Source organism: Hyperolius riggenbachi, chromosome 12 (assembly GCF_040937935.1).
Source record: "Hyperolius riggenbachi isolate aHypRig1 chromosome 12, aHypRig1.pri, whole genome shotgun sequence".
Taxonomy (NCBI): Eukaryota; Metazoa; Chordata; class Amphibia; order Anura; family Hyperoliidae; genus Hyperolius; species Hyperolius riggenbachi.
The window spans coordinates 210,260,064-210,278,588 of NC_090657.1; the positions used below are offsets into that span (position 1 = coordinate 210,260,064).

The 18,525-nt window shown below is 48.5% G+C and overlaps 1 protein-coding gene across 2 annotated transcripts in view; it reads right to left on the bottom strand.

The window, feature by feature from the left end:
• Positions 1-4,623: 4,623 nt before the first annotated feature.
• LOC137540816 (proline-rich protein 29-like) overlaps positions 4,624-18,525 on the bottom strand; it is a 60,753-nt gene continuing 46,851 nt past the window's right edge. For both annotated transcript variants that reach the window (XM_068261978.1, XM_068261977.1), the window contains exon 6: positions 4,624-6,947. In XM_068261978.1, coding sequence (XP_068118079.1) covers positions 6,916-6,947 — 32 coding nt within the window. In that variant the 3' untranslated portion in view covers positions 4,624-6,915. The remainder of the gene's footprint in view (positions 6,948-18,525) is intronic.

The following is an 18,525-nucleotide window of genomic DNA, read 5'->3' on the forward strand; positions in this document are numbered from 1 at the left end:
TACTGCCTACTGCATCGCAACAGTGTGCCCAAGTTTCTGTTTTGGGTGATTTTTATTCATGTGTTGTCAGAGCTATTTAACTTAGAAACTACCCTAAGTAGAGCCAATGGCTCAGGGACTTGGTGTGCTAGCCTCCTATGCTGAAGACCCCAACTTGATCCCCTACAAGGTTTGGTAGCATAGTGTTGGTGATCATTCAGCTTCAGTTGCTGGTGATTCTTTATTAAGTCTTCTGTCTGAATGTGAAATATGATGAATGAGCAGATGAGGGGTGTAAAGAGCTGGTGGCTCAGGTGGTAGCAGATCAAACTGCTATGTGGGAACATTTATGACCATGTATATAGTATTTCAATTAAAATTAGGACAAAGGATGTGTGCATAAAGGGCAGTCAGTTTAATATGAACGATAGTAATCTATTGTATGATTGCTTTTTGGTTTGTAGATGTGAAATATGATGGACGAAGAGAATTGTGTATGACCAGAGTTGGTGGCTCAGATGGTTGGAGGTCTGACCTGCTGTGCTCGAGACATGAGTTCAATCCCTCTACTAGGCAAGTTTAACTTGGAAAAAATGTACATAGGTACATTATTAGGTGTGTGTCCTCCCTGCCTATCTGGTAGAGAGGAGGGGGTGGGGGGAAAAAAAAAAAAAAAAAAAAAAAAAAAGTTGGGGGAAATTTTTTACTAAGTATGAAAGTGGGCTGTCTTGAGTAAGACAGCCCACTCCAAATATTGTCAGATGGATAGACCACATAGACATGGGGTAAGGGGAAGAGGCCCCAAGCTATCTGGTGTCGTTGACGCATGTTACAGGCACCCCTCTCGTACCTGGGACTCAGGAGCTGTGGTGGCTTGTCCATGGGCCACAAGGTCTTCACTCAGAGGGGTTGATCTCAGGCGTCTCAGCAGAGCTGTCAGAGTCCAGGATTGAACTCAGGTTTCTCAGCACTGCTGTCAGAGACCCTTACCTCTGAGCTATCTCCTTCTCCTGACTAGATGTGCTCGTCCATGATATTTCACAAGTAAAACAGCTTCAGCAGTAAAAAAAAAAAAAAATGCTGAGACTCAAGTCAGTGATGACACTGAGAAATATCAGCACTTGCCTTTAGCCTAGTAGATAGCATGGTGGATAGACAACTGTGAGACGGTGTCTCAGTTGTGCTGGAGATCTTGGTTCGAGTCTCACTATTTCTTTGTTCACTTCTGAAGCTTTTTAATTGTGAAGTATAATAATAAATAGGTATTTAGACTAGAATCTGGAATCCTAACACACTCATCAGCCATTCAACAAGCTTGCTTTTAACCACTACATCAGAACAAGAGATTGCGCTTGAGACAATTCATACTTTGAATTCAACAGAAGCTTCTCAGCAAAACTTTTGATAGTGTGTGTGCAGCCCATTCTCAGACAACAAAGGAGAATACAGAGTGTTTGTCCACCTTTGTACATTTCCTGTTGCTTCTTCATATACGTGGACAGGTAAAATTATAAAAGATTGTTTTTCACGTGGTTTTACAAATGCTCAGTAGAGGGAAGAGTCTAGATGATCCAGAGGCTTCTACAATCTTTCTCCCTCCCGATGCTCACGAGGGCCCCCTTCTTTTTTGCGGCCATGCCAACAACCATGTACGAGTGCAGATGTAAGTATGGCCTGCACAGTAGTACATAGCCGCTTGTGCGCAGAGGAAAAATCTGTGCACCAGTGTCTCTGTGCTGCAACGTAGGCTTGGGTCAACTTTCTACTGCGCGGCTGCGAGAGCATATTCAAAAAGCTCTTGTCTACTGGATCTTCTATGGTTAACCTGACTCTGATGGCTGGTCTACGTTTATGGAATTGATTTGAAGACTATCTAAAATAATGCCAGTTTGGACACCTGTATTCTGCAGTGAGGCTACATTCACAGCGATGTCACTCTAATAAGCAAATAGTATACATTTCTGGTTATAACATTCGCAGTGATGTCACTGATCTCCTATAAACTGTTAGTATTCATTCTCAATACAGGTACAGTACAGTCCCTTACTTACAAACAGGTTCCATTCCAAGAGTTTGCTTGTAAGTTGAATTTGTTTGTAAGTTGAGTCCTGTGTTAACCACTTAATGACAAGCTGACTTATAAAAACGTCCTGCTAGAGCCTCTTAATGGCTCCAGGACATTTTTATAAGTCAAACAGTGCTGCCGCTGCTGCCTCGCGTGTGCGCACGCCACCGCGCACGTGCATGTGAAAATAGTGGAAAAAAAACACCAAAGAAAAAATACACCTTTATTTCCAAATACTATATTGTCACCAGGCATGGGCTCAAATTCGGATTCGGGTGAGTCCGGATAGTGCTATCTGGATCTCACCCAGTAATTCTGTGCGGGGGGGTCAAGCTTACCTGTGTGACGTCTTCTTCGTCTGTCTCTCGGCGCCTCCCACGATGCGTTCCACGCGTGTCACGTGATTACAAACACTTCCTCCTTCAACCCGGAAGGAGGAAGTGTTTGTAGTCACGTGAGCGCTGAGTGGGACGCATCGTGGGAGGCGCCGAGAGACAGACGAAGAAGACGTCACACAGGTAAGCTTGACACCCCCCCCCCCCCCGCACAGCATTACTGGGTGAGATCCAGATAGCACTATCCGGACTCACCCGAATTCGAATTTGAGCCCATGCCTGATTGTCACCATACTTTGTACTAGGGACATAATTAAAATCTTGTGATAACCAGAACAAATAGGCAGATAAAATGTGTGGGTTTTATGCACAGTAGCAGTGTTATATTAAAACTATAGCAGATGCAATTGGAGAAATAGTGTATTTTTTCATTTTTTCATCATTTTTCCCTTTAAAATGCATAGAAAATAAAGTAATTACTGAAAACAAATATAAACCCCAAAAAGCCCAATTGGTGGTGAAAAAAACAAGATATAGATCATTTCATTGTGATTAGTAGTGATTAAGCTATTGGCAAATGAAAGGGATGAGCACTGAAAGGTGAAAAATCTTGTCCGTTAGGGCCCTTTTCCACTAGTGCGTTAGCGGTTTGCGATTTTGCGATTCCGCTAGCGCAAGCGATTTTACAATCGCTAGGGTTTGCTAAATAACATAGGAATCGCGGTAGGGTATTTCCACTACCGCGATTTGTTTTTGCCTGAAACGCGATCGCGGTGCGGAGCGATATTTGCCGCGATTTTGCTATGCAGTGCATAGCATAGCAAAATCGCGGCCGCAAACGTCGGGAAATCGCCGGTAATTTTTTACCTTTTGCGATTCAGCAGTCGCTAGCGTTCAGCGTAAACGCTAGCGACTTCTAGTGGAAAAGGGCCCTTAGGGTAAAACCCCCTTTGGGGTGAAGTGATTAAACATGGTGGAACGTATTTTCAATGTGCTTTTGCTTTTACAATGTTTTACACTACTTGCAACAGTGTATACAGTACTATATCAACAAAGTATGTATAAAATATGTAATAAAATAAGTAATAAAAAAGTATAGAAAATACACCGCACTGTATATTTTGTACACAAAAGACAACTTTGTTTGTATCTTTGAAAATAATAATTGAAAATGTCAATGTTTTTGAGCTTCATATTTTATTAAAATTACACACAAGTTACAGTATACAGAACACACATTTCATATAATAGCATGAGCACTGTTCTCTTATGTTTATTTAATGTAAACTATAAAAAAAAACTATAAATATATCATAAAATAAGAGTTGAGGATCTGCATTTACATTGTGTAAATACCTGAAAAAAGAAGATTTAAAGCATCTACCAGGTGGGTAACTACAGATCAGGGGAATCTACAGGAAATAAAACCAATCCCGCATTACACTGCGCTCTATTGGACAACGGGGCATCCCCTTGCCCAACATAGTAGTTATCTGCTGCGGTGGTTCCTATATCACTAATCATCAAAGAATATTATAGCAATTTTACACAGGAGATAAAACAATGAGTTTGATGCATCTAGGAGCGCGAGCTCAGCGCACGCTATGTCCTCCTCCTTTTCTGATACAGTAGTCTGTAAACACATATGTCTCTACATACATTATTTTAAATAAGGCCTACCCAGCTGCCCTTTTAGATGTGCCTCCTCCTAGGCTAGAAAAAAGCTGGCTGGTTGGCTTATAAGGCCATCATACACTAAAAGGCTCGGTTCCCACTTGCACAGAAAACATACCTGCACGGTCATTTTTCAGCAACACAGCGAAAGCAACAAGCGCATCTAATGTTTCATTAAAGTGGAACTGTAAATAGTTTTTAAACACAGTGTTTCACTTACCTGGGGCTTCTGCAAGCCCCCAGCAGCCGCCCTGTCCCGCGCCGGTCCTACCTAAGCCTCCGTTCTCCCGCCACCATTCCGTTCTGTTCCTAGACTTCTAAGTCAATGCCAGCGTGGCTCTGGCCAAGCATACCTTTTCTTCGCATTCCCCTCTGCAATAGTAGGGGACGAGAAGAAAGGATACGCATGGCTAGAGCCGCGCAGGCGCAGTGGCCCGGCGGCTAAACCGAAAGCAGCTGGCGGCGGGAGAACGGAGGCTCGGGCAGGACCGGCGCGGGACAGGACGCCTGCTGGGGGCTTGTAGAAGCCCCAGGTAAGTGAAACACTGTGTTTAAAAACTATTTACAGTTCCGCTTTAAATTGTCCGCCCCTATCTGAACAGGACTGTCGCTAGTGGATTCGGAGCCTAATGCTGGGTACACACGTTACGATTTTCCCACCCGATCGTTTCTTTTCCACTCAGTTCTGCGCTCTATTCTCTTATTTTCGCTCGTTTTTCTTATCTTTTTCCATTCACTTCTATGAGAAATCGAGCGCAGAATCGATTGGGAGTAATATCGGACATGAGGGAATTTATCATTCGGATGCATCTATCGTACGTAAAATCGTAACGTGTGTACCCAGCATAAGACATTCTTGATAGATTAGATTTTACATTGCATTAAAACATGAAATCTAATGAAAAATCCATTAAAGGGCACCTAAAGTCAGAAAACTATGGAGGCTGCCATATTTATTTCCTATTAAAAAATACCAGTTGCCTGGCTGTCCTGCTCTCTAGCTGCATGCTTGTTTCAGGTGTGTGATTCAGACATTACTGTAGCCAATCTAGTCAGACTTCAGTCAGAAACATCTGATCTGCATGCTTCAGGGTCTATGGCCTAAAGGATCAGAAGCAGAATATCAGCAGGACAGCCAGGCTTTGTGCACTGTTCATAAGGAAATAAATATGGCATCCACCATTTCCCTCAGATTTACTGTTAGATCGATTATTTGTAACATGTCCAATCTGATTTCCGATCGATTTTCCCTGGAAGTGAACAGAAAATCTGTAGGAAAGTCAATCGAAAATTAGATCGGGCATGTTTGGAAATAATCGATCTGGCAGTAAATCTGCCAGCAAAATCTAGTCGTGTGTACCAGGCATTACAGATAACGGCAATTAGCTGCAAGGCACAAGAGCCAGGGAGATACCATCATTCCTGAAGGGCCTTCCCCAGCTGCCATTGGGCAACTCTGCCTCTCCATGGCTGCTCCCCCTGCCGCTCCCCCCACCTTTTTGCACGCCGCCCTCGCGAGACACATAGGGCATGATTCACTAAGACAAATAGCACGCCTTATCAAGGTAAACATGCCTTATCAAAGTTAACACGCCTTATCAGAGTAGCATAGCGAGCACTACGAACCCGCAGGGGCTCAGGGAAGGACGAGTGGAGCCCTCGTCATTGTCAATTAGCAGGCATAAGTTTGCTGTGCTACTCTGATAAGGTGTGTTAACTTTGATAAGGCGTGTTATCTCTGATAAGGCATGTTATCTCTGATAAGGCATGCTATCTGTCTTAGTGAATCAAGCCCATACAGTGGAGCTTCCAGCGCTGTGACCCAAGGGGGCACCAAACAAACAAAGTAATTGCAGGCCACAAAGTAATTGCAGCCCCCCCCTCCCCCGATCAGGTAGCATTGTTTTCTTTTTTAGTTCAAACCTCCACCTTGGGTACCCTTTAACTGTTTAAACGCTGTTCTGCTACAGGTTTTTTGTGGTAGTGGATTTTATGCTGTAAATAATCTTTTAGAGCAAATGCTGAGTTTCATACCGCTTTAATACATTTTTATTGCGAGTCATTCAGTCCACTTTAATTTCATGACCAGTCTCCTTTAAACCATAAGTTTAAAAGTGCATACGATTTTCAAACGATATCTGAAAAATGAGTCCTTCGTCGGTCGTCACCAATGATTTTAAAGGGAAACTAAAGTGAAGTGAAAAAAAGTGTTTCACTTACCTGGTGCTTCTACCAGCCCCCTGCAGCCCACGCTGTCCTAGAAAGATGCTCCGGTCCCCCTTGGTGGCTCATTATCAATTTCGGCAACAGAGCCTGTCGCCAGCCACTGCGCCTGTGTGGCCTTGGTGTCCTCATTCACCCTGCTGTCGCAGGTGCAGTACGATAAAGTCTGTACTGCGTCTGCGCAGGACGCTGCGGTTGACAGGAGCATGAATGAGGACGCTGATGGCCAGGGCTGCACTGGCGCAGTGGCCGGCAACAGGCTCAATCACTGAAATCTATACTAAGCCAGCACGGCGGAGCGGAGGATCGTTCCAGGGCGGCGCGGCCACAGCACAGCTGCAGGGTGCGGGTAGAAGGCCCGGGTAAGTGAAACGTGAAACTCTGTTTTTTTTCACTTAACTTTAGGTTTCCTTTAATTCACATATAATAAATGCTGTCTCGCATAATTTTTGTTGTTGAATTAACTAAAGTACCAAGAAGACAGTATTGCAGGCAGTACCTGTAGTTCTACACTGTGTAAACTATTTCTAAGCAGCGGTAACTTATTCTGGATAAAGGTATAGTACACACTGTGAAGACATAATGCTTTCCTTAAAGCGCTGAAGCCGATGTTTTGTGTTGAAGGGCGGCCCGGGCTCTTCACACTCTTCCTCCCGTCAGGTCATAGTACTCTGAAAAGTCAAAAAGCCTTAGTAAGTATTCTCTCCATGTTATTCCATGCATTGTATCTCTCAGTGATGTTTTCTTAAAAATATAGAAGTGGCACAGCTACAAGATAGGACAATGGCTTCAGTCCACTAAGCATTAATACCGCATTCGGTAAAACAGAAAATGATTTTGTAATTTCAAATCTTTAGTAAGTAATGTGATGAAACGCGGAAAAGCTGCCACGTGCACTGGCGGCAAGGCGGCTGATTCCGCGTCCAGCGCGGCGGTTTGTCCGCAGCAGCGTGCGTCTGGTGTGGCTGGGTCTGTTAGTTCACACAGGCTGAGGAATACGCGCACGCGCGCTGAGAGACAGAACCTTTATGACAAACGAGGAGGGATCAGCTGACCAGGTTGGTCAGCTGACCTCAAGGCAAGTGACTATTGGTTGATCACTGATGGGTGGCGCCAGAGAACGCTGCGCTAATCGCTATATATAGTCACTGCTCGTCACTTTCAGGTTGTCTGCCGTTGCGAACACTTAAGTGGAAGCACTCAGACCTTAGTCAGATCCTACAGTGTGTTAGAACCAGGAGGACCTGGGAATTCACACTGAGCCAGATTACTTCTGTTTATCATTGTGTTATACTTCAGACTAGTTCCAGGGTGTCGATACCACGGACCTCACACCCAAGACTAGGGAATCTGTGTTATCATTCTGTTATACTTCAGACTAGTTCCAGGGTGTCGAGACCACGGACCTCACACCCAAGACTAGGGAATCTGTGTTATCATTCTGTTATACTCCAGACTAGTTCCAGGATGTCGAGACCACGGACCTCACACCCAAGTCTAGGAATACTTTGTACCATCATATTATACTCCAGACTAGTTCCAGGGTGTAGAGACCATGGACCTCACACCCAAGACTAGGCATTGTTGATATCTGTTATGACCTATTGCATTCCTGAGTATCCCTCTGCTTTCTGATTCGGTACCTACGTATATCTGATTACCTGTTACCAGACCCTGCCTTGCCTTGGATACCGAATCAGTCTTCTGTCTTTGTACCTTATCTGTCTGTGTGTTGCCGACCTGGCTTGCCCGACCCAGAGAGCTATCTCCCTCCTTCAGAGATAGTCTCCAGACCTGCTAGTGACTTCCACCTGTCAGGTGTCACTCACTCGCAGGTCCTTCCTACCTTCACCCTGGGACTCCACCCCTTTGGAGTTCTCAGGTTACTGGAAGGTCTCTGTTCCTCTCTAAAGGCAGTATCGCCCGTACTGCCAAAGACCACCTGCGCCTCGGGTGGTCTTACTCAAAGTCATTACTGTTGCACCAAACACTCACACTATATAGGTGTCCAGAGGTTAGTTATACTTGGATTATCGGTGATTCTGCAGATCACCAATAATCAGATTCTCTCTGTGTGCTGACACCGATCGTTACAAGTAACCAATGTTTGTGGGCTGTTATACATTTTATGTAGCTTGCACTTGCACTTTACTTGCCAGTAGAATTTAAACAAAAATGCTATCTGTATCACGTCTTTCATCCATTTTCCCTGCACTGCAATAATCCATCAATTACCACATAAAATACCACATGATTCGTTAAAATACCACATGAGGTAAAAACCTTAGTGGGTTGTCATGCCATTTTAGGTAAATTACCAGACTAATTATAGGCGTCAATTCACTAAGCATTACTGGATTCGGTAACGCAGAAAAGAGCTTTTTTAGTGCTAGTGATTTGAAAAGCTGGTGCTAGTGTAATGCTATGGAGGATATTTACAAAATCACAACACTCTAGTGGGATCACACACATAGCATTACATTAGCAGGAGCTTTGAAAATCACAAAGCGCTTAGAAAAGCTCTTGTAGTGTGAACTAACCCTCACCGAACATCTTCTTAAAGCGCATTGTCACCATAAAAAAATCAAATTTCAACAGCAACTGGTCTGAGTGTATTAAGTGATAAAGATGCTAATCCTGCAGTCAAAACTTTCAAAACTTTTTCTGCTGTTATGATTAGGAGCAGGGGCGTCGCTAGCCCTATTTTGGGGGGGCACGTGCCCCCAATCTGTCCTGGGGTGCCACGGATCTCCGCCCGGCCGCCGCGTCACTCAGACCTCAGGATCAGGCGGCGAGCCGGCAACCAATCGTGCGGGCGCTAGGACCCAGCGCCCGCACCGATATGCGGAAGTGACATCACTTCCGCATATCGAGCGGGTGCGTCCGGCGCCCGCTGGTACTGGTCGGGTCGCCGTTGATCATGAGGTCTGCTGCAAGGTAAGGGGGGGGGGGGAGCGGCGGCGGCGGCTGGAGGGGGGGCCTCCCTGTCACTCACTCACTCCCTCCCTAAAGGGCCTCCCTGTCACTCACTCACTCCCTAAAGGGCCTCCCTGTCACTCACTCACTCCCTAAAGGGGCTCCCTGTCACTCACTCACTCCCTAAAGGGGCTCCCTGGCACTCACTCACTGCCTAAAGGGGCTCCCTGGCACTCACTCACTCCCTAAAGGAGCTCCCTGGCACTCACTCACTCCCTAAAGGAGCTCCCTGGCACTCACTCACTACCTAAAGGGGCTCCCTGTCACTCACTCACTGCCTAAAGGGCCTCCCTGTCACTCACTCACTTCCTAAAGGGGCTCCCTGGCACTCACTCACTCACTCCCTAAAGGGGCTCCCTGGCACTCACTCACTGCCTAAAGGGGCTCCCTGTCACTCACTCACTGCCTAAAGGGGCACCCTGGCACTCACTCACTGCCTAAAGGGCCTCCCTGTCACTCACTCACTTCCCAAAGGGGCTCCCTGGCACTCACTCACTCCCTAAAGGGGCTCCCTGGCACTCACTCACTGCCTAAAGGGGCTCCCTGGCACTCACTCACTCCCTAAAGGAGCTCCCTGGCACTCACTCACTACCTAAAGGGGCTCCCTGTCACTCACTCACTGCCTAAAGGGCCTCCCTGTCACTCACTCACTTCCTAAAGGGGCTCCCTGGCACTCACTCACTCCCTAAAGGGGCTCCCTGGCACTCACTCACTGCCTAAAGGGGCTCCCTGTCACTCACTCACTGCCTAAAGGGGCACCCTGGCACTCACTCACTGCCTAAAGGGGCTCCCTGGCACTCACTCACTGCCTAAAGGGGCTCCCTGGCACTCACTCACTGCCTAAAGGGCCTCACTGTCACTCACTCCCTAAAGGGGCTCCCTGTCACTCACTCACTCCCTAAAGGGCCTCCCTGTCACTCACTCACTTCCCAAAGGGGCTCCCTGGCACTCACTCACTCCCTAAAGGGGCTCCCTGGCACTCACTCACTGCCTAAAGGGGCTCCCTGTCACTCACTCACTGCCTGAAGGGGCTCCCTGGCACTCACTCACTCCCTAAAGGAGCTCCCTGGCACTCACTCACTGCCTAAAGGGGCTCCCTGGCACTCACTCACTCCCTAAAGGAGCTCCCTGGCACTCACTCACTACCTAAAGGGGCTCCCTGTCACTCACTCACTGCCTAAAGGGCCTCCCTGTCACTCACTCACTTCCTAAAGGAGCTCCCTGGCACTCACTCACTCCCTAAAGGGGCTCCCTGGCACTCACTCACTGCCTAAAGGGGCTCCCTGTCACTCACTCACTGCCTAAAGGGGCACCCTGGCACTCACTCACTGCCTAAAGGGGCTCCCTGGCACTCACTCACTGCCTAAAGGGGCTCCCTGGCACTCACTCACTGCCTAAAGGGCCTCACTGTCACTCACTCCCTAAAGGGGCTCCCTGTCACTCACTCACTCCCTAAAGGGACTCCCTGTCACTCACTCACTCACTCCCTAAAGGGGCTCCCTGGCACTCACTCACTACGTAAAGGGGCTCCCTGTCACTCACTCACTGCCTAAAGGGCCTCCCTGTCACTCACTCACTTCCCAAAGGGACTCCCTGGCACTCACTCACTCCCTAAAGGGGCTCCCTGGCACTCACTCACTGCCTAAAGGGGCTCCCTGGCACTCACTCACTGCCTAAAGGGGCTCCCTGGCACTCACTCACTGCCTAAAGGGGCTCCCTGGCACTCACTCACTGCCTAAAGGGGCTCCCTGGCACTCACTCACTGCCTAAAGGGCCTCACTGTCACTCACTCCCTAAAGGGTCTCCCTGTCACTCACTCACTCCCTAAAGGGGCTCCCTGTCACTCACTCACTCCCTAAACGGGCTCCCTGTCACTCACTCACTCCCTAAAGGGGCTCCCTGTCACTCACTCACTCCCTAAAGGGGCTCCCTGTCACTCACTCACTACCTAAAGGGGCTCCCTGTCACTCACTCACTGCCTAAAGGGCCTCCCTGTCACCCACTCCCTTCCTAAAGGGGCTCCCTGTCACTCACTCACTCCCTAAAGGGGCTCCCTGTCACTCACTCACTCCCTAAAGGGCCTCCCTGTCACTCACTCACTCCCTAAAGGGCCTCCCTGTCACTCACTCACTCCCTAAAGGGCCTCCCTGTCACTCACTCACTCCCTAAAGGGGCTCCCTGGCACTCACTCACTCCCTAAAGGGGCTCCCTGTCACTCACTCACTCCCTACAGGGGTTCCCTGGCACTCACTCCCTAAAGGGGCTCCCTGTCACTCACTCCCTAAAGGGGCTCCCTGTCACTCACTCACTCACTCCCTAAAAGGGCTCCCTGGCACTCACTCACTGCCTAAAGGGGCTCCCTGTCACTCACTCACTGCCTAAAGGGGCTCCCTGTCACTCACTCACTCCCGAAAGGGCCTCCCTGTCACTCACTCACTCCCTAAAGGGGCTCCCTGTCACTCACTCACTCCCTAAAGGGGCTCCCTGGCACTCACTCACTGCCTAAAGGGGCTCCCTGGCACTCACTCACTGCCTAAAGGGGCTCCCTGGCACTCACTCACTCCCTAAATGGGCTCCCTGTCACTCACTCACTGCCTAAAGGGGCTCCCTGTCACTCACTCACTGCCTAAAGGGGCTCCCTGTCACTCACTCACTCCCTAAGGGGCTCCCTGTCACTCACTCACTGCCTAAAGGGGCTCCCTGGCACTCATTTACTGCCTAAAGGGGCTCCCTGTCACTCACTCACTCACTCACTCACTCCCTAAAGGGGCTCCCTGTCACTCACTCACTGCCTAAAGGGGCTCCCTGGCACTCACTCACTGCCTAAAGGGGCTCCCTGGCACTCACTCACTGCCTAAAGGGCCTCACTGTCACTCACTGCCTAAAGGGCCTCCCTGTCACTCACTCACTACCTAAAGGGCCTCCCTGTCACTCACTCCCTAAAGGGCCTCCCTGTCACTCACTCACTCCCTAAAGGGCCTCCCTGTCACTCACTCACTCCCTAAAGGGCCTCCCTGTCACTCACTCACTCCCTAAAGGGGCTCCCTGGCACTCACTCACTCCCTAAAGGGGCTCCCTGTCACTCACTCACTCCCTAAATGGGCTCCCTGTCACTCACTCACTCCCTAAAGGGGTTCCCTGGCACTCACTCACTTACTCCCTAAAGGGGCTCCCTGTCACTCACTCCCTAAAGGGGCTCCCTGTCACTCACTCACTCCCTAAAGGGGCTCCCTGTCACTCACTCACTGCCTAAAGGGGCTCCCTGTCACTCACTCACTCCCTAAAGGGGCTCCCTGTCACTCACTTACTCCCTAAAGGGGCTCCCTGTCACTCACTCCCTAAAGGGGCTCCCTGGCACTCACTCACTCCCTAAAGGGGCTCCCTGGCACTCACTCACTGCCTAAAGGGGCAACCTGGCACTCACTCACTGCCTAAAGGGGCTCCCTGGCACTCACTCACTCCCTAAAGGGGCTCCCTGTCACTCACTCACTGCCTAAAGGGGCTCCCTGTCACTCACTCACTGCCTAAAGGGGCTCCCTGTCACTCACTCACTCCCTAAAGGGGCTCCCTGTCACTCACTCACTGCCTAAAGGGGCTCCCTGGCACTCACTCACTGCCTAAAGGGGCTCCCTGGCACTCACTCACTCCCTAAAGGGGCTCCCTGGCACTCACTCACTCACTCACTCCCTAAAGGGGCTCCCTGTCACTCACTCACTCCCTAAAGGGGCTCCCTGGCACTCACTCACTGCCTAAAGGGGCTCCCTGGCACTCACTCACTGCCTAAAGGGGCTCCCTGGCACTCACTCACTGCCTAAAGGGGCTCCCTGGCACTCACTCACTGCCTAAAGGGGCTCCCTGGCACTCACTCACTCCCTAAAGGAGCTTCCTGTCACTCACTCACTACCTAAAGGGGCTCCCTGTCACTCACTCACTGCCTAAAGGGCCTCCCTGTCACTCACTCACTTCCTAAAAGGGGCTCCCTGTCACTCACTCACTCCCAAAAGGGCCTCCCTGGCACTCACTCACTCCCTAAAGGGCCTCCCTGTCACTCACTCACTCACTCACTCACTCACTCCCTAAAGGGGCTCCCTGGCACTCACTCACTCCCTAAAGGGGCTCCCTGGCACTCACTCACTGCCTAAAGGGGTTCCCTGGCACTCACTCACTCCCTAAAGGGGCTCCCTGGCACTCACTCACTCCCTAAAGGGGCTCCCTGGCACTCACTCACTCCCTAAAGGGGCTCCCTGGCACTCACTCACTCCCTAAAGGGGCTCCCTGGCACTCACTGCCTAAAGGGGCTCCCTGGCACTCACTCCCTAAAGGGGCTCCCTGGCACTCACTCACTCCCTAAAGGGGCTCCCTGGCACTCACTCACTGCCTAAAGGGGTTCCCTGGCACTCACTCACTCCCTAAAGGGGCTCCCTGGCACTCACTCACTGCCTAAAGGGGCTCCCTGTCACTCACTGCCTAAAGGGGCTCCCTGTCACTCACTCACTCCCTAAAGGGGCTCCCTGTCACTCACTCACTCACTCCCTAAAGGGGCTCCCTGGCACTCACTCACTCCCTAAAGGGGCTCCCTGGCACTCACTCACTGCCTAAAGGGGCTCCCTGTCACTCACTCACTCCCTAAAGGGGCTCCCTGGCACTCACTCACTCCCTAAAGGGGCTCCCTGGCACTCACTCCCTAAAGGGGCTCCCTGGCACTCACTCACTCCCTAAAGGGGCTCCCTGGCACTCACTGCCTAAAGGGGCTCCCTGTCACTCACTCACTGCCTAAAGGGGCTCCCTGTCACTCACTCACTGCCTAAAGGGGCTCCCTGTCACTCACTCACTCACTCACTCCCTAAAGGGCCTCCCTGTCACTCACTCACTCCCTAAAGGGCCTCCCTGTCACTCACTCACTCCCTAAAGGGGCTCCCTGGCACTCACTCACTCCCTAAAGGGGCTCCCTGGCACTCACTCACTCCCTAAAGGGGCTCCCTGGCACTCACTGCCTAAAGGGGCTCCCTGGCACTCACTCACTGCCTAAAGGGGCTCCCTGTCACTCACTCACTCCCTAAAGGGCCTCCCTGTCACTCACCCACTCCCTAAAGGGGCTCCCTGGCACTCACGCACTCCCTAAAGGGGCTCCCTGGCACTCACTCACTGCCTGAAGGGGCTCCCTGGCACTCACTCACTGCCTGAAGGGGCTCCCTGGCACTCACTCACTGCCTAAAGGGGCTCCCTGGCAATCACTCACTGCCTGAAGGGGCTCCCTGGCACTCACTCACTGCCTGAGGGGGCTCCCTGGCACTCACTCACTGCCTGAAGGGGCTCCCTGGCACTCACTCACTGCCTGAAGGGGCTCCCTGTCACTCACTCACTGCCTGAAGGGGCTCCCTGGCACTCACTCACTGCCTAAAGGGGCTCCCTGTCACTCACTAGCTAACCTGGGGGTCCCTGTCACTCACTACCTAACTTGGGGGCTACCATATTAAGGGGGCATTCTACCTATTTATGTGAAATGCTGTCTATTTATGTGCCTCATGACTGCTGAATTTGTCTTGTTGGGAGCCTTATGATTTGTTGGGGGCCTCAAGATTGCTGAATTTGTCTTGTTGGGGGCCTCACGATTTGTTGGGGGCCTCATGATTGCTGAATTTGTCTTGTTGGGGGCCTCATGATTTGTTGGAGGCCTCATGACTGCTGAATTTGTCTTGTTGGGAGCCTTATGATTTGTTGGGGGCCTCAAGATTGCTGAATTTGTCTTGTTGGGGGCCTCACGATTTGTTGGGGGCCTCATGATTGCTGAATTTGTCTTGTTGGGGGCCTCATGATTTGTTGGAGGCCTCATGATTGCTAAATTTGTCTTGTTGGGGGCCTCATGATTTGTTGGGGGCCTCATGATTGCTGAATATGTCTTGTTGGGGGTCACATGATTGCTAACTGCGAGACTATGGGAAAAGCTGAATCCTTATCATATGAGACAATAGCATTAAACCTACTTTTTTAGCTTTTCAAAACAGAAAATAAAACTGGGAGGTTCTAAAAAATTGAATACATTTTTCAGGAGTAGGATGGATGAAATTGTTTATCTTTACAGTTTATTTTCAACTTGGATTTTCCATAATGTTCATGTATGAGTTAAAACGTTTGTACAGTATTTAGTTTAGATTGCTGTTGCCACTTTGTGATAGATAAGTGACTTTTGGGTTGCAGTTTGGGCACTCGGCCTCCAAAAGGTTCGCCACCACTGTCATAATCTAATGTTCCACCATTGCTAGGTTCATGTAAATTTGTCTCCACCCTTTACCACACCTATATTCTGGTCCATGGCCCACCCATTTTTCGGTGCGGCGCGATAAGCACGCCGCACAACGTGATCCTCATATTTTTGGCACGCTAGCTGCAGTGTGCTGAATGCTGCTGCCTACAGTATGTACAGTATACGCTGTTCTCTAGTGCCTGCACTGTGTGCTGATTTACCTCCAGTGTGTACAGTGTAAGGTGTTACTCTGTGCCTTTACTGATTGTAAACCAGCTATATTGTATGCTGATCCCTGCTACTTTCAGTATGTACAGTATTAGCTGTAAAGCCTGGTACACAGTACACACATACAATTTTGATTAGCCAATTTTAGCTCTGTTCATAAAATTCATTGTCTGTTGGCCCACTTACTGCACGGGGGTGGTAAAATTGGAGGTCAGTGATTGACCAATCAAAATTGTATGTGCGTATACATCTTTGATCTATGCCTATACTGATTGTAAATTATCCAAATAAAGGACAGGGGGCTCCATCCAATACTTCGATGGGCAGGCCTGTTATCTGTAGCTTACACCGCTGCTAAGTTCATGTACATTTGGCCCCACCCATGGCCACGCCCACTCACCTCATGGCCACGCCCATATATACCTCCCCGCCTGGTGCCCACAGGTGCCCCCGATCTCCAAGGACCCTAGAAACGCCCCTGATTAGGAGTTATCACATACTTAAGGAGCACTGGCCCTTTTAGTAGTCAGTGCCAAACAGTTGCATGCTAGGGGTTCTTTTTATCTATAATATATTCCTCCTCTTTTATTTATTTCCCTGCCTAGCTGCTTATCTAAAACACGATCCCCTGCTCACTTGTGTTTACAAGCAAGGCTGAGGTGACTCAGCAATTGGAGGAGAAAAGAAAAAAGTAAAGGGCAGAAATGACATAAGGATTTAGCCTAAACTGTGGGCAAAAGACATGGCCCCCACCAGGAACAGAATTCTCTTAATTTACTATATAACATTCACTGAAATCAAAACGTGGACAGTACAATACATGTGTTATGTAAGTAGATCAAGTATTTATCTACTTATATACAGTGGAGGAAATATTTATTTGACCCCTCACTGATTTTGTAAGTTTGTCCAATGACAAAGAAATGAAAAGTCTCAGAACAGTATCATTTCAATGGTAGGTTTATTTTAACAGTGGCAGATAGCACATCAAAAGGAAAATCGAAAAAAAAAACCTTAAATAAAAGATAGCAACTGATTTGCATTTCATTGAGTGAAATAAGTTTTTGAACCCTCTAACAATAAAAGACTTAATACTTAGTGGAAAAACCCTTGTTTGCAAGCACAGAGGTCAAACGTTTCTTGTAATTGATGACCAAGTTTGAACACATTTTAGGAGGAATGTTGGTCCACTCCTCTTTGCAGATCATCTCTAAATCCCTAAGGTTTCGAGGCTGTCTCTGTGCAACTCTGAGCTTAAGCTCCCTCCATAGGTTTTCTATTGGATTAAGGTCCGGAGACTGACTAGGCCACTCCATGACCTTAATGCTCTTCTTCTTGAGCCAATCCTTTGTTGCCTTTGCTGTATGTTTTGGGTCATTGTCGTGCTGGAACACCTATCCACGATCCATTTTCAGTTTCCTGGCAGAGGGAAGGAGGTTGTCTTTCAGGATTTCACAATACATGGCTCCGTCCATTTTCCGGTTAATGCGATTAAGTTGTCCTGTGCCCTTAGCAGAAAAACACCCCCAAAGCAAAATGTTTCCACCCCCATGCTTGACGGTGGGGACGGTGTTTTGGGGGTCATAGGCAGCATTTTTCTTCCTCCAAACACAGCGAGTTGAGTTAATGCCAAAGAGCTCTATTTTGGTCTCATCAGACCACAGCACCTTCTCCCAGTCACTCACAGAATCATTCAGGTGTTCATTGGCAAACTTCAGACGGGCCTGCACATGTGCCTTCTTGAGCAGAGGGACCTTGCGAGCCCTGCAGGATTTTAATCCATTGCGGTGTAATGTGTTTCCAATGGTTTTCTTGGTGACTGTGGTCCCTGCTAATTTGAGGTCATTCACTAACTCCTCCCGTGTAGTTCTAGGATGCTTTTTCACCTTTCTCAGAACCATTGACACCCCACGAGGTGAGATCTTGCGTGGAGCCCCAGAGCAAGGTTGGTTGATGGTCATTTTGTGCTCCTTCCATTTTCGAGCAATCGCACCAACAGTTGTCACCTTCTCTCCCAGCTTCTTGCTAATGGTTTTGTAGCCCATTCCAGCCTTGTGCAGGTCTACAATTTTGTCTCTGACATCCTTGGACAGCTCTTTGGTCTTTCCCATGTTGGAGAGTTTGGAGTTTGCTTGATTGATTGATTCTGTGGACAGGTGTCTTTTATACAGGTGACTAGTTAAGACAGGTGTCCTTAATGAGGGTGACTAATTGAGTAGAAGTGTCTAACCACTCTGTGGGAGCCAGAACTCTTAATGGTTGGTAGGGGTTCAAAAACTTATTTCACTCAATGAAATGCAAATCAGTTGCTATCTTTTATTTAAGGTTATTTTTTCGATTTTCCTTTTGATGTGCTATCTGCCACTGTTAAAATAAACCTACCATAGAAATGATACTGTTCTGAGACTTTTCATTTCTTTGTCATTGGACAAACTTACAAAATCAGTGAGGGGTCAAATAATTATTTCCTCCACTGTATGTGTTTTTTTTCCCTGGCATAGTATGGCTAATACTACTGTTTTAGCCATTTTACCCTTGCAGCCAAAAGCCATTTTCACCTGTCAGTGCTCCTCCCATTCATTTGGCCATAACTTTAACACTGCTTCTCACACCTGAACCAACAGAGAGAAAAAGCAACCAGTACATAATTTCTGCACATCCATATAGAATATACAAATAGTACATTTTATTAAACCGCAGAAAAACACATAAAATCAATTAAAAACCATCAGAGAGAATCTGTTTGGATACATGATAATGTCAAACAAATAAAGCGCCTCACCTCTGAAATGATCAGTAAC